Source organism: Phoxinus phoxinus (genome assembly GCF_949152265.1).
Source record: "Phoxinus phoxinus genome assembly, chromosome: 2".
NCBI lineage: Eukaryota > Metazoa > Chordata > Actinopteri > Cypriniformes > Leuciscidae > Phoxinus > Phoxinus phoxinus.
The window spans coordinates 16,726,353-16,741,233 of record NC_136877.1 but is presented as its reverse complement, the minus strand read 5'-3'; the positions used below and the strand labels follow the sequence as shown (position 1 = coordinate 16,741,233).

The 14,881-nt window shown below is 37.4% G+C and overlaps 1 protein-coding gene across 2 annotated transcripts in view; it reads right to left on the bottom strand.

The window, feature by feature from the left end:
* The window catches only part of trmt44 (tRNA methyltransferase 44 homolog), a 157,447-nt gene that overhangs the window by 88,288 nt on the left and 54,278 nt on the right, over positions 1 to 14,881 (bottom strand). For both annotated transcript variants that reach the window (XM_079603545.1, XM_079603546.1), the window contains exons 3-6: positions 11,719 to 11,938; positions 7,561 to 7,629; positions 5,093 to 5,200; positions 4,730 to 4,801 (exon numbers count right to left, since the gene is read on the bottom strand). In XM_079603545.1, the coding sequence (XP_079459671.1) occupies positions 4,730 to 4,801; positions 5,093 to 5,200; positions 7,561 to 7,629; positions 11,719 to 11,938 (469 nt within the window). The remainder of the gene's footprint in view (positions 1 to 4,729; positions 4,802 to 5,092; positions 5,201 to 7,560; positions 7,630 to 11,718; positions 11,939 to 14,881) is intronic.

Here is a 14,881-nt window from a genome sequence, read left to right as displayed (position 1 = left end):
AAAGGTAGCATAGAAGATCTGATTTTCAGGGATTTCAGATTATGGATTCATACAACACAAATTCAGACGAAGATTAAAATGAAGTTTAATAAAGACACTTTAAACGTACGTAGGTTACACGATCAAGAGTATAACAATATGCATAAACAAAACAAATGATTATAAAACGATTACGTAGCGTATATATATATAATAACACGATATTCCCCAAGAGATGGAGAGGGAGAGAGAGAGAGAGAGAGAGAGAGAGAGAGAGAGAGTGAGGTATGAGAGAGAGAGAGAGAGAGAGAGAACACAGTTTAAGGAATACTTTCAATAATCAAGAGACCAGAGGAGGCTCAGACAACCTTAAACTAGCTTTGTTTCAAAGATCAGATCAGAATAGCCTACTGTATTTGTCGCTGAAAAGTCGTCTGATGCGAGCGCTGTTTCTTTTTGGAACCTCGCGGGCTTCCGGGTGGCGTCACGTGGTCGTTTTGACGCAGGGTGGAGACGCTAAGCTTTCGTTCGTTAAAACGCTGGATCAAGGAAGTAGCTTTAAACTTGTATAAAAATAAAGACTTAGTCTTAGAAACGGAAAGTAAACGGAGAGCAAGGCTCTCTTGAAGTTGAGTTAAAGCTAAGAGTTAGAGAGACTAGCCGTTTTAGACTAGAATCAGAGACTAGAGTGAAGAGCGGAAGACGAAGAAGCTGGAACGATGAGGAACAAACTTCTTGGCTTGCGTCTCGAAATATGAATGAAACCGGAGCACGCCCATTCTGAGTCTGGGAGCCAATCACGAGTGGGGATTCTGCGGCGCCAAGAATCCCTTTGTCTGTATGGCACGCCTTAGTGTTTATTCTGACCTTCTCCTACACATCGGTAAATGTTTAATAATGCATAATAGGTTGTTTCTCAAAACAGATTCGAATTCGTCTAATTTTATGGTTTGCAACCATACCAAATTCGCTATCTGTAGATAATGTTAAAGCGAACTATAATGATTTATGAGTATTACGCGCATCTATTGGCCGTTTTCATCCGGTGAACGCGCATTCTACGTCAGATTCTGCATGCTTGTTAATCGCCGTTTCAAACAGAATGTTGCATTCTCACAAAACAACGTTATTCTCACTTTTAGAATTCTGTGCGTGTATGTGTCTGTGATTCGCCCCCAGCGTGTGTGTGTGTGGGACGTGCGAGATACGTGTGTGACCTGTTTTGACCTCCTGGGTGTAAAACATGTTTGTGTGTGCGGCTTATAACAATACATGAAAGGAACTTTCACTGCGGGGCGTCCCTGTGAAAAAAAACAGACGCGGGGTGTACGTCCTCACCCCACGATAAATTAAATTAAAACCCCGGGATACCTCACCTTATCTAAGCACAGAATCAGCTAAAAGCTTTCAGCACGCATTTAACGTCTCTGGCAAAAGGTGAGAAGACAATTTGGAATGCATTAAATCACACAGTCTGTGTTTGTCTGAGTTTAGCAAAATGTCAAGAAACCTTTTAGTCCTGCAATAAGTCAACAAAATAGAACATGTATGCTTTATCTATCAACATCTGGCGATGGTGCTACACTCTTGGATCTATCTCATTGACTTGTAATTATGCACATTTACACAGAAGCAGTCATATAATATATGGTTTTAATAAATGCAAAACTACAGAATATAGACTAAGTACTACACAAGATACACGGTTTATATGTTTTATGTTAGGAAGAGAGAGCGAACTGAGAGGGGTTTGGCCCTTTAAAGAATGTATAGATCCACCTTCTTTTGCGCGAGTGGCCAATCATCTGCCGAGGTTTGCAAGCGGGAAGATTCCCTTTGTCCTGTCGGAACCTCCTTCTGGCTTGAATTACCAAAGTTTTTGACTTGAACCTTTCGGCTCCAGAAATATGAAATGTGTAAAACAATGTACATTACTGCATTCTGCTATCGGAATTCGACTCCGTTAGATTTAGAGAATTACAGAGATATAAAACACTTCCGATTAAGATTATAGGGATACAGAGTTACATAAGATATACACATTAGAAGCATTTAGAGTTTGATTAATACACATTAAAACTTAAATTAAATCCCAAACCTGTCATGACATATAAATGGCAACACAGAATACATTTGGTAATGTTTTAAATATGATTCGTTTAAGGAAACGTTTGTGTGTGTGTGCGTGGTGATAGAGAAACAGAGTTTCTTCTGTTTTATGGCATGTGAGTGTCCGGTTACGTGCTCATGCATGCGTTTGGACAGGAAGTTTGGGGGCTGGGTTCTTTTGGGGAGCCACCAAAACCTCTTGTCTGTTCAGACAGTGAATGAAGTGTTTGGAGAATCATGATTCACTAATTTGACAAGCAGCTGGCATAGTCAATGTTGCTACAGAATGTCCCATCTGCTTTGATGTCATTGATCTACTAGTGTATCTGGTATCCGAGAGTCACCAACAAGTTTTTTCGACAGTGTTGTCAAATATCTATTCCAAAGCTGTAGGGGGAGCTCTATAGAGAAACCTGCGAGCAAAAAGCGAGAATACAGCAAAGAAATTCCTGAAACTGCATAGCCCTGTTTTAATAAGCTGAAATGAGAACGACTGACATCTCTCTCTTTTCATACAGATTACAAAAACAGAGAATATTTCATTTAGTTTTGAATTAGATCATTTAAAAGTACACACTTAAATGATTATAAAGATATATTGCTCATGCATGGGTGAATAGTATTCGCTGAGTTTTGTTTAAATTTAGAGACGTGCTAAAGTTCACGGAGACAGAGAGGCACAAAGCACACTAGGGGTGCACGATATTGACAAAATGTGATATTGCGATATCGATAATGAATATTGCGATATCGATATTAATTTCGATATTTCAATTCCGATCGCTCAAACCACTTCTGGAGGTCTGGGCCGCATTCCAAACGAAACTGGACAAGTGTAAATGCATCTGGTTGTTGAAACCACATGTAAAATTTACTCCAAACAAAAATGCTAAAAATTTAACTTGTGAGAGCGTGTTACAGGCTGTATGTCATGTTATAGCCAGATATGACGACGCTACTGCAGCACGCATCACCGAAGCTGAGCGTCGATTCATCAAGCCAATGTGCAAACTATCGCAAATCAAAGTGAAAGTAAGTCGCAGACGCTTAACACACAATCATCTTCATTAAAAGTAAAGAAATGAAATGAAATGATCTTACCAGGGCTGTTGATTTTGCTTTTAGCTGACGATCAATAAAATGTAGCTCATAACTGTTGCTTTCGGTGACGTGGACTCACGTTAAATTTGCATATAGCGCGGGAATTGAAGATCGGATTTATATACGCAAAAACACATTTATGTGACCAGGTGTAAATGGAATCGTTTTGATAAATCAGAGAACTATCCGATCTGAGAAAACGCATGAAGCGGCCTGATGTTTATACTTGTGCGCTGGTGTGTGCGTCGAGCCGGCAAGCGTGTGTGTGTGGGGACTGTGTGGTAGAGCGAGGGAGAAGAGAGAGAGTGACGGCGATTAGCTTTGGAGCGAGTAGCGACTAGTCATATTGAGAGAAACAAAGTATCTTCTTTCTGACCACTGTGGGAAATCTGTAGCATGAAAAGTTATCCCTCTCCTTGATTGCATGTTGTTTATGGAGAAGGAGAACCGAGAACCGACGTGTACTTTTCGAAAGACGCATAATAAACAAAATATCGCAAAATGATCGCGAGACTTTTGATATAATATCGGGCAACGTGATATTGCGATAACAATATTGATTCGATATATCGTGCACCCCTAAAGCACACCCTGTTTATTTTCTTTATTTTACAAAAGCACAATAATTTTATTCGCTTGTAAGTGGACACATAAAAAAGTAGACATTTAACAGTTTATTTTTTTATATTTTTTAAGTCTGTATGACCATAAATGACAGAGTATTTTAAGTCTATTTTGCTGCTGTGTGGGAAAAAAATTTAAAAACGCCAGTGCGTTTGCCGACCCCAGAAGATTAAAGTGAACAATTATCATACAACACTATACATGTTTGGTATCATTAGAAATGTCTTAGTGCGACTGGTACAATGGTCGCATCCCCACAGAAGTAAACCAAAAGGTAATAAAGTTTTTAAGAGTTTAGAGGAGGGTGGGTCTTTCATGCAAATGGCACCCTGTCCTCAAAAGGTGTAAAACCCTAGAGACCATGATTAATGCAAATTCCCATTGTACTTAAAGGAATACACCAAGAGGCTCTGGGCGATTTGTGGTTCAGATCAGCCCGTAATGCTGGATGTCTTCAGGCATTCTGCATTATGTATTTTTCAAATGTCAGGTTTGCATCTTTTCTCTTTATTCCAGAGCAGTTGATGTTTTTATTATCTTTGAACTGATTATGTAATTGGCATGATACTATGCCGGAAAATCAATGCCTAAAAGAACCGAGCGCACAACTGATGCTGGTGCACGCGGTAAATTACTTCAGTGAGAGGATAACAGATCTACACGCGAGGAAAAGGGGACTCGCAAGCTCATTCAAAAATTATACGGCAAACATATTAGAGCACATTCAAATTAGACATTTATAATATATACAACTATATGGATTTTTCATACTGACCAATGATTAAAGCACAATAAAACGTGAGTTTGTAAATCAGGCAAAACTGCTCTAAATGGTTACAAAAACTAGCCTAAAGCATTTAAAAAAATGGAAATGTGACTATCAATGACACTGTACAATGTTTCAATCCTATCTTACCTCTAGATGAGTACCAGGCCCATACATGTCCCAGATCTTCCTTTTGCGAATGTCAGTGCCCTTTCCAGGATACTGAAACCCAGGAGTGCAAGACCTCGGTCAGTTTAATCAAAACAGAACAGAGTACATCACAGTAACTGTGAATAATTCCCATAAAGCCCTGAGAGGGAAGGAGTCAAATTTAAAATCCCTAGTATTAAAAGCCAAAGAACATAGATCGGTGTATGATTGATTTTTATACTGGGTGAATATTAACAAATTAAAAGTGTTTCACTAGGGGAGTTGGGTGGGTGATTTACAGAAATGAAACATGGTCCATGGTGTAGTAATTCAACACTGCAGTAGATGTATTAGTTAACCTACCCCTTCGTTGTTTAAAATGTGAACCAGGAGGCCATTTCCACAGCCGAGATCCACAAAGGACTGTTTGGTTGTTGTTCCGTTTTCAGCACGCTCTTCACCCCACAAGACCTGCAACGGTGACAGAGGGACACTGTTTTTCTCTCATATGCTCAGTCAATAAAATTTCATTAGATGTTCACGACTCCATTTTAGGGCTGTCACGATTCCTAAATTAGGAAGATTTTTTTTTTTTAAATCAAATAACCGACAAAATACCAAAAGTGGCACATTCCAAAGATGAGAATCCATGAACCACATTATTAGACGATTTTCTAAAGCTGCACAATTTATTAAAACCATTTAAAAATCATACTATAGCATAGTGCCTTTGTGAATTCACAAAGATTCAATTAAATACAGGTGAAACTTGAAAAATTTGAATATCGTGCAAAAGTTAATTTATTTCAGTAATTCAACTTAAAAGCTGAAACTAATATATTATATAGACTCATTACATGCAAAGTGAGATATTTCAGCCTTTATTTGTTATACTTTTGACGATTATGGCTAACAGCTAATGAAAACCCCAAATTCAAAATCTAAGAATATTAGAATATTACATGAAATCAATTTTTAAAAAAGGATTTAAAATACAGAAATGTCAGCCCTCTGAAAAGTATAATCATGCATAATGTACTCAGTTCTTGGTTTGGGCACCTTTTGCAGGAATTACTGCTATCAGCCTGTGGCACTGCGGAGGTGTTATGGAAGACCAGGATGCTTCAATAGCGGCCTTCAGCTCTTATGCATTGTTCTGTCTCATGTCTCTCATCTTTCTCTTAGATTATCTATGGTGTTCAGGTCAGGCGAGTTTGCTGGTCAACCAAGCACAGTAATCCCATGGTCATTGAACCAGGTTTTTGGCTTCAGGTGCCAAGTCCTGCTGGAAAATGAAGTCAGCATCTCCATAAAGCTTGTCTGCTGAAGGAAGCATGAAGTGCTCTAAAATGTCCTGGTAGGCGACTGCGTTGACTCTGGACTTAATAAAGCACAGTGGACTAAAGTCCTCTTTTCTGATAAGAGCAAATTTTCCATCTCATTTGGAAACCAAGGCCGCTATTGAAGCATCCTGGTCTTCCATAACACCTCCGCAGTGCCACAGGCTGATAGCATCTATGGAGATAGCAAAAGGAGCCCAAACCAAGTACTGAGTACATATGCATGATTATATATGTATACATGAGTACATATGCATATCTTTTCAGAGGGCCTACATTTCTGTATTTTAAATCCTTTTTTTTTTTTTTTTTTTCATATAATATTCAAAATTTCTGGGATTTAGAATTTGGGGTTTTCATAAGCTGTAAGCCATAATCATCAAAATTATAACACATAAAGGCTTGAAATATCTCACTTTGTATGTAATGAGTAATAATATATTAGTTTCACCTTTTAAGTTGAATTACTGAAATAAATGAACTTTTGCACGATATTCAAAATTTTTGAGTTTCACCTGTATATGCCCTGTGTGTTTAATATATGCGCTTTAATAATTTACATGCGTGTAGGTTACGTGCGTCTCATAGCGGCTCCGTTTTCAATAAATGCTGCTCCACACAAACGGTTATCATTTATATCCGTGGAGCGCATCTCAAACTCCACATCTGCATATGCTGTGAGTTTGGGTTTCTTATAACGTTAATTTGGGAACACAATGTGTGCCATTTCATCAGATTTGTAACGTAAATAATTTATAAACCTACGGCAACAATACATCAATATGTTTTTAAACATGTGAACCGTTAATTGCTATTTCAAAATAAAAGTTGAAACCCTCGCTTTGCATGTTCTGATGTCCACATATTCTTGTTCAAGAAATTAAAGTGACTGTAGCATTTCTAGCATAAAAAAGTGGTAAAATATTAAAGATTAAGTTAACATTTGAATCAAATGTCGTTTGGCCAATATTAAACAAGGATTTGATCTCCTGTAACGTGGGACAACAACACCACCAGGCTGTTGGAGACCTCTGCAGGCATTTATAATACATAAGTTGATTGTTTATATTATGTATTTTAAAAGTGTTGTTCTATAAAACCATACGATTACTTGTTTTTGATACTTATTTGAACCAAAAATTATTGCCTCATTGCTATTATACAGTATATGTATGTTAAGTAATTTTGAAAGCTATTGTTTGCTTAGGTCTATTTTTATTACAACAAAAAAAAAATCAGATAACTCAAAATAATCCACCAATTACTCGATTACCAAAATAATCGATAGTGACAGCCCTACTTCATTCGTTTAACATGCACAATATACATTTTCAAAGCTTTCTATATAAAGTCTCTTATGCATAAACTGTCAGTTATTAAATCTTAATGATATAGAATTCACTTTGTATTCACTTAATATTGAGGTGAAATGCAATCACTCAATAATAAATTAGATAATTTTCCTAATAAACAATGAATAGTCCAACCTACCAACAGATACGTAGCAATGGCAACATCTTCAAACACAAACTTCTCTGGATCAGTAACTTCAGGCCAGACCTGAAAAATGAAAGGCTTTCTCTTATGCGTCTACATTGCAGAAATGTAATCCTTGAAATCTAAGCAAACACCCAACACATATTAAAGAACAATTCCAGCGCAAAATGAACCTAGGAGTCAATAACACATGGGTACAGAGTCGACCGTTCTCTGGGATGTGTTTTCATGCTAATTGAATGTACCCATTTTTAGCCATGGTTTTAGCTCGAACCACTGATTAGCTTATTACGCTAGTATATAGGGCATAGAGTAAGTAAAAATAAATCGTTAGTTAATACCACTAACAAGGCTCAAAATAGCCCCATACTAACACGATAGCATAATGAGGGTCACTACGTGCAAACCGAAGCATTGAGAACTTAAGTGTACAGATGGTTTAATAAGACGATACTTTATAAAGACAGTACACTTCGCCTATACAGGCAGGAGCCATCTTTGGAAAACAGTCTCGACCAGTCGAACCACGAACATAATAATAATAATAATAATAATAATACGATCCTTCAATATCCACCAGGTCTGGATTTGTTGCGGAACGGCTGCGGCCATGACTGACAGCTGAAGTCACGAGGACCCACGAGATCTCGCAAATTCACGTATGATCATGTGATAACAGGATATAGTTTCTATAAACAGAACCACAAAACCAGCAACAATTTATTTCCATCCAGAGGAGTAGAGGGGGAAACAACTCTGTGCCGACCTGCTGATCTCCCTTTTTTGTGGAGATTATTGTGATTCTACCATGGGTACAGTAAGTACAATATTTATAATTATATAATCAACTTATAAAATGCTAAATGTTTATTTTGGGTTCTTTTTTACATTTTACTTATGAGTGACAATAATGTTTTGGTTTTGTTTCTTATTTAACCAAGTAATACTATAGTGATTCACTAAATTATTCTGTGCATTTTGTATCCGAACCGTATTGGTTTTGTTTTCAAAGAAAAGAAACAGAAACACACTTGCGTCTGTCTGCCACAAAAGTTATACTACCACATTATACGTCATCAATAGCGGTTCACTTCCGCGATTTGGTACGATTGCGTTAATATCAGCAGCGAACCGTACTGGAGTTCACATAAACCGTACCCCAGACTACCCTTTTTAAGCGGACTCGAGTGCGGTTCGTGGGTGCGCACCCGAGTTTGGAAGACAGCGTTCACATCATCCAAACTCTGACGTCATTGGACCCTGGGTGCGCACCAAAAGTGCTAGTGTGAAAGCGCCCTGAGGCTTTCCTCTGAGAGACTGTCATCTTCCGGTCCCAGCACTTATTGGTTTTATTGTGTTTGTGGTGTCAGTATAGTGGTTAAGTGAACGTTAAAAGAAGGTATGCTGTGTGCTAACTTCTATGTGACTTTGTGGTAACCTTGTGTTTATAGTTATCATCTTACTGGAGTGTTTTTCTTTTAAGTTAATATATTGTTTGGTTGTTTCTTTATTGGGATAATTTGTAGGGAGGTGGAGGCCATTTTATTTGAGAATTGGTTTTCTCCTGTGTTACATAGAGAGGAAGTAAGGGAAGTGTTTGTCTTTTGATTTATTTTACCTTTGAAGCAAGGGAAGTTATTTTTAAAAAACCTTTAGTAAGAATTGCTTTTGTTTGTTATTTTGGCCGTTTCCCCTTCTGAAGTTCTATCATTATATCCCACTGTTTATGTAAAAATTAGGGCTGGGCAAGTTAACACATTATTGCGTTAGCGCATCAATTAATTAACGCCGACAATTATTTTATGCCGAATTTATTATTTTTGGCTTTACAGCAGCTCTAGATTAAGGTTATTGTCCAGCTAAAGTTAGATTTGATTGATTCACTTCCGTCGCAACGATCATTAGTTATTAAGTTAGGGGCTAACACGACACCATTCTAACAGAAAACCCTTAATGCGATCCGGCCGCTCATTTGCACAAAACAGTGCCTGGTTTCTCGAGAACGCAAACCATGAAATAATTTTATGTAAACTAAATGTATATTGGAGCACAGGTTGAAGTAAGTAGGCTACATTAATGACGATTTGAGACAAATCTAATGTAAATTTAATATAAAACTATGTAAATGGCGCAGCAGAATTTTGAATAGGGTCCTGAGCCGTAGCTGGGCGCCGCAGACAGTCGCCGAATGGCGCTGTACACTGTATGAAAACAATGTGCTCTAATTTTAAAGACGCGGCGCTGCGCTTGTCCGGTGTGCGACCCCCTTAAGGCGAGGTCAATTTTCACTGGTCAATTTTGAGATTTTGGGCAGGTCAATAACAGGTCTTCTTTCAGACTTGTGGTGAAAAAAAGGCCAAAATACACATTTAGGTCTTTATTTTTATTTTTTCAACATTGTATTTTTTGATTTTAAAAACATTCAAATTCATAACAGTGGGTGAATACAATCATTCACACAAGCTGTCACCCTACTGTGAGTTTGCTTGATCATTTACAATAGAGATCGATCGCTAGCTGCTAGAAACCTATATTTATATTCACTATTAGCGCTGACTGCATAGATCTAGCTAATTATATCCTTGTGTTGGTTAGGCGAACACGAACGTCCATTTAGAAAAACAAAAAAATGGATTTACCCACCTGTCCAGCAAAAACAGAGCTACCTGGATGTCGGATTGAAAGCCCCTCTGCTGGCGGCGTTCTCGCCACCTTTCGAAGGCTTTTCCAATGTAAATTCGTGACTTCGCGTTCCTTATCCCTCTTTGCAATTTGTTCATCGGAACGTCGTCTCTTTGGTCGTGTGTCGGCCATATCAAACTTAAAGAGAATATAATTCTAACTTCGCTCTTCATGCTTCTCTCTGCTCCACACCCGCATTCATATGCACGCGCACTAACCCCCAAACTCTGCTTGTCTGTGATTGGCTGGAACACTGTTATGTTTCGTGGTGTGGGTTGGCCCAGTTTGTTTTTGTTGCCGTTTGTGGAGCTGTCTTGGGCTGTCTACAGAGACCGCATTTTTTTACAGTGTGTTCAGGGGACAGGCAGCTAGCGGATAGTGAGGAGATGTTTGCTGTATCTGACAAAAACAAATTTCGTCTAAAAAAACGTGTGACATCGCTTAAACAAACAATATATCGTTTCTTGTATATAAACAATACCGGATGCGCGCGCATCCAAGAGGCAAGACCGCTATATGTTATGCCGAGTTCTGTAAAAGAACATTGTAATTAACGTAGATTTCGCATTGTTTGTAAATTCTTGTTGACTCAATAATAAACTGCAATTTCAGAGTTGGATCTGTTTGCTTGTGTTTCATTTGCATATTAAAGCTGACAAATTAAAGTCATTCATTTTGTTCCGCTGTTTTAAATGTTCTAAATGTTTAGATTTAACACAATTATTGTGCACTCAATAAGATTTTTCCAGATTAACTTTTGGTGCTTATTTATCCACTAATCTAGTTTAATATAACATTTTTGTCATCGATTATGATCATATATTTTTTTCATTTGTTGTTTTTCTTTAAAATAAAGTTGTCTGTATTTAGTAGATTATGTTTAACACAAAAGAGTGATTATCACTTCAACACACAGAGGTATAGAAATTCTAAATTGATTAAAAAAAAACTGTGCTGGTATCGGATCAAAACGGATCTGAAAAAATGGTATCGGTTCATTCTGTTCGTTATCGGTTCTACAGCAAACTTGCAACAATGTACTTGGAATTAATAATTTAGTAGATGCATGCCGCTCTGTTATTGTATAAACATCGACTTTATATTTTCACGCCCCTAAACATGATCCGGAACAAAATGAACTGTCATTGGTTGCGTTACATGTCGGTCAGACATCCTCTTGAGCTGTCCTAGGCCAATGAAAGCTGCGATGGAGTCAAGACCTTCTGCAGTCAGTCTGAAGGTCTGGCTACGCCGGGACTAGGTAATGTATTATAGGGAGTTTGAGCTTTGTCTTTGTATGGAGTGGTGACAGAGAACATTGCCTAGATCACCAATTTATAGCAGGTCTATAAATTGACCGTCTCACTGGAGAAATCCAGGTTCTCTCTACGCCCAATTCATCACTGATGCATGTGGAAAGACACAGTCAAGATTTCATTTAAAATAAAATAAACAAAATCATGCCCTTACCTTTACTAATGCTTTATACTTTTCTTTCAGCTGCTGGTAGAGAATACCGTATTTCTCTACAGGTATGAGGGACAGGGTGCTCTTAAACTCACTGGCCTTGCTCTCCAGAGCCCACCGTGATAGTTTAGGTAGAAGTTCTGAATGGAGCCAGGAGAGTTTAGGGTAAGCTACTCCATCATTGTACCACTGTTCAGGCCTCAAAGCATGAATAGACAACTTCCTGGAAAAGAGTTTTACCACCCCCACAAAAAAAAACACATGAAACCATATTGTTTTCAATGTATTTGTAAACATTTTAAGGAACACTTAAAGCAATTAATGTCCAATGAAGTTTGGTTTAAAGCAATTAGACAATTTCTGTGACCTTATCTAAAGTGAAAACAATTTACTTCAAATAACCATTAACAACTCCTTTACTAGTTTAAAATCACTTATATGATTAATAAGTTAAAGCATGAAAAAAAGATGATCTAAGTAACTTTTTATGAGCTAATTAAATATTTTTTTAATACAGCACTTTATTACTTTATACTTATAAAGTGTTACGCAAACAACAAATAGTTCAAATTAATCAAATAAATTTATAGTTGTTAAAATAATAACAACATCATGCCTACTGTTGTTTTTTAAATTATTAAGCCGTAACACTGGTGCCAATCACCCAGTCAGTCATTTACATGACTTAGTCGAACACTGCCAACTCGGTGGCTGCAATACCTTAAGACTAGGGCTGTGAATCTTTGGGTAGACAGCGAATCGATTCGATTCACAGGTTGTAGATTCGATCCAGGAACAATTTTTCCAATTTCAGAATGATTTGATTCAAGATGATTCACATTAAAATTCCATGTGATTCGATTATGCATTTTTTTTATATGCATTCATAGGATTATAAATGCTTCCCCCAATGTGTCTTAGTCAGGGTGTGAATTACACAGAGGCATTAAGGGGGAGGGAGAGAGAGCAGGGACAAAAGAGAGAGAGCAGGGAGAGCAAAAGAGAGAGAGCAGGGACAAAAAAACATTTTGTCCATTGTTAATGTTAGTTCATGTTAGTTTTTAATGATGCTATTATTAACTTTATTTTAATAGCCTATAAATTGGCATTTGTAGAAATTTACATAAGCCGAGATTTAAAAAGGCTTTAAAAGTATTTTTAGTACATGCTAACTATTGTGTAGGCTAGTGTTAAAGGATAATTCCGGTATTTAACACCTTGAGTCTATATTGTAGTTTGTTTTGGATGAACAAGAGTGGTGGACAACATTTTTTTGACAATGGTTCCTCTCTCGAGTTTTTGACTATAATAGAATTGGCCATGGACCCATTTAACATTGGAGTCAATGGGCATGTCCGAAAATGTCATTAAAACAGCCAATAATGTTCGTTTACAAAACTGTTAAACTCACCGAGTGGTTAGTGGTGTTCGTTGATGATTATAAACAATATATCGTCGCAATATATGATTCCAATCCGTTTATTTCGCTATAGTGGAACTATTTTTTCAGACACTTCACAACCGTGTAACTTCCGCTCAATATTTGAATCTGAAGCGTTAGCACACTCCCGACCACTTGATGGCGATAACCGATGTCAAATCGAGCGGGTCCTCCATAATCCACTTTTCATAATCCATGTTACAAGTAACAATTAATGAAGGTTTTGTTTGTTTATTTCGCTTACTCTCCCGGAGCACAGTTGCTCTGCTCGCTAGCCTTATGAGAAACAGAAGCGAGCAAAAGGACTACATCGACCATGTAAACAGCCCCCTTTCCGTTTCCGGTAGCGCATTTATATTAACGAGCACTCAGTCCTTCAACAGAATTCAATGGGATTTTACAAAATGACGAATAAAACACGACAGAAACTGTATTTCGCAACACTTTTTGTTTCTGGAACATCAACTAACATCACTAATCACTCGGTGAGTTGCACAGTTTTGAAAACTAATGTTAAAGGTTGTTTTAATGACATTTTCGGACATGCCCATTGACTCCAATGTTAAATGGGTCCATGGCCAATTCTTTTATAGTCAAAAACTCGAGAGAGGAACCATTGTCAAAAAAATGTTGTCCACCACTCTTGTTCATCCAAAACAAACTACAATATAGACTCAAGGTGTTAAATACCGGAATTATTCTTTAATGGATACACAACCTTATTAAAGTTTTCCTGGTACATTAAACATGCTTCCATGGAGAGACTACCTAAAAATATCATGCACTTTCCCAACTAAACCTAAACTACCTTTTCCTCATGGAATAGTAAGAAAAGCCCTCTTTGTTCTCTTTATATGGAAAATTTTCCTTATGATTCTGAAAGAAAACGCACCGGGGGTGTCTACTTTTGCTATAGTAACGAACACAACTTTAATGCGCATCTGATTGATAGATAAACCATGCGCTCTTATTTTAGGGTTAATAATGTTGTAGTTATTTCAGCAGTTTCCTTCGTACATTCAGTTTAACGACATTAAGTTAAATTTAATTTATCATTCATGATTCATCGGAACTGTGCGTACATGCATTAGGGATGCACCGATACCAGAATTGGTAACGGCCCGATACTGAGCTCATGTACTCGTAAAAATGCCCCGATACCAACAACCGATACCAGGCAGCGTGTGTACAGTGTTTGTGTCGAGACAAAGAAACACTGATAACAGAAATTATAATGGGGATAAAAAGGAAGGCTGTTTATGAAGTAAATATATTTTATTATTGAAATATTAAACAGAAAATAGTAACGCCTATATAGCTGCCTATAAACCAGCGTCTCAGCACGCGAATACTGAATTGAAGTCTTTCACGTCTTGCGCTTGTACGGATGAATTCACACAAAACTATGTAAAAACGCCCATCTTGGCGAGAATCCTAATAAACAAAGTCTGTTATATCTCAAGTGAACGTAGACGGTATATTCAAATGGGTCCGTGCGTTCGGTCTTAAAGGTGCAGCAGTTTAATGAATCTGCTGCTGTGTTTTAATGTTAATCAAACAAAGGACAAATAAATTACTCACTGCTCTTGACTAAATAGGCTACCTTTTTTAACTTTACAAAAAGATCCATCTATATTTAATTTATACAGTAATGAATATGAAGTGCATTAAATATATATTTGATGAACAAATTAAGTTTAAATTTAATAAACAACTAATATGATT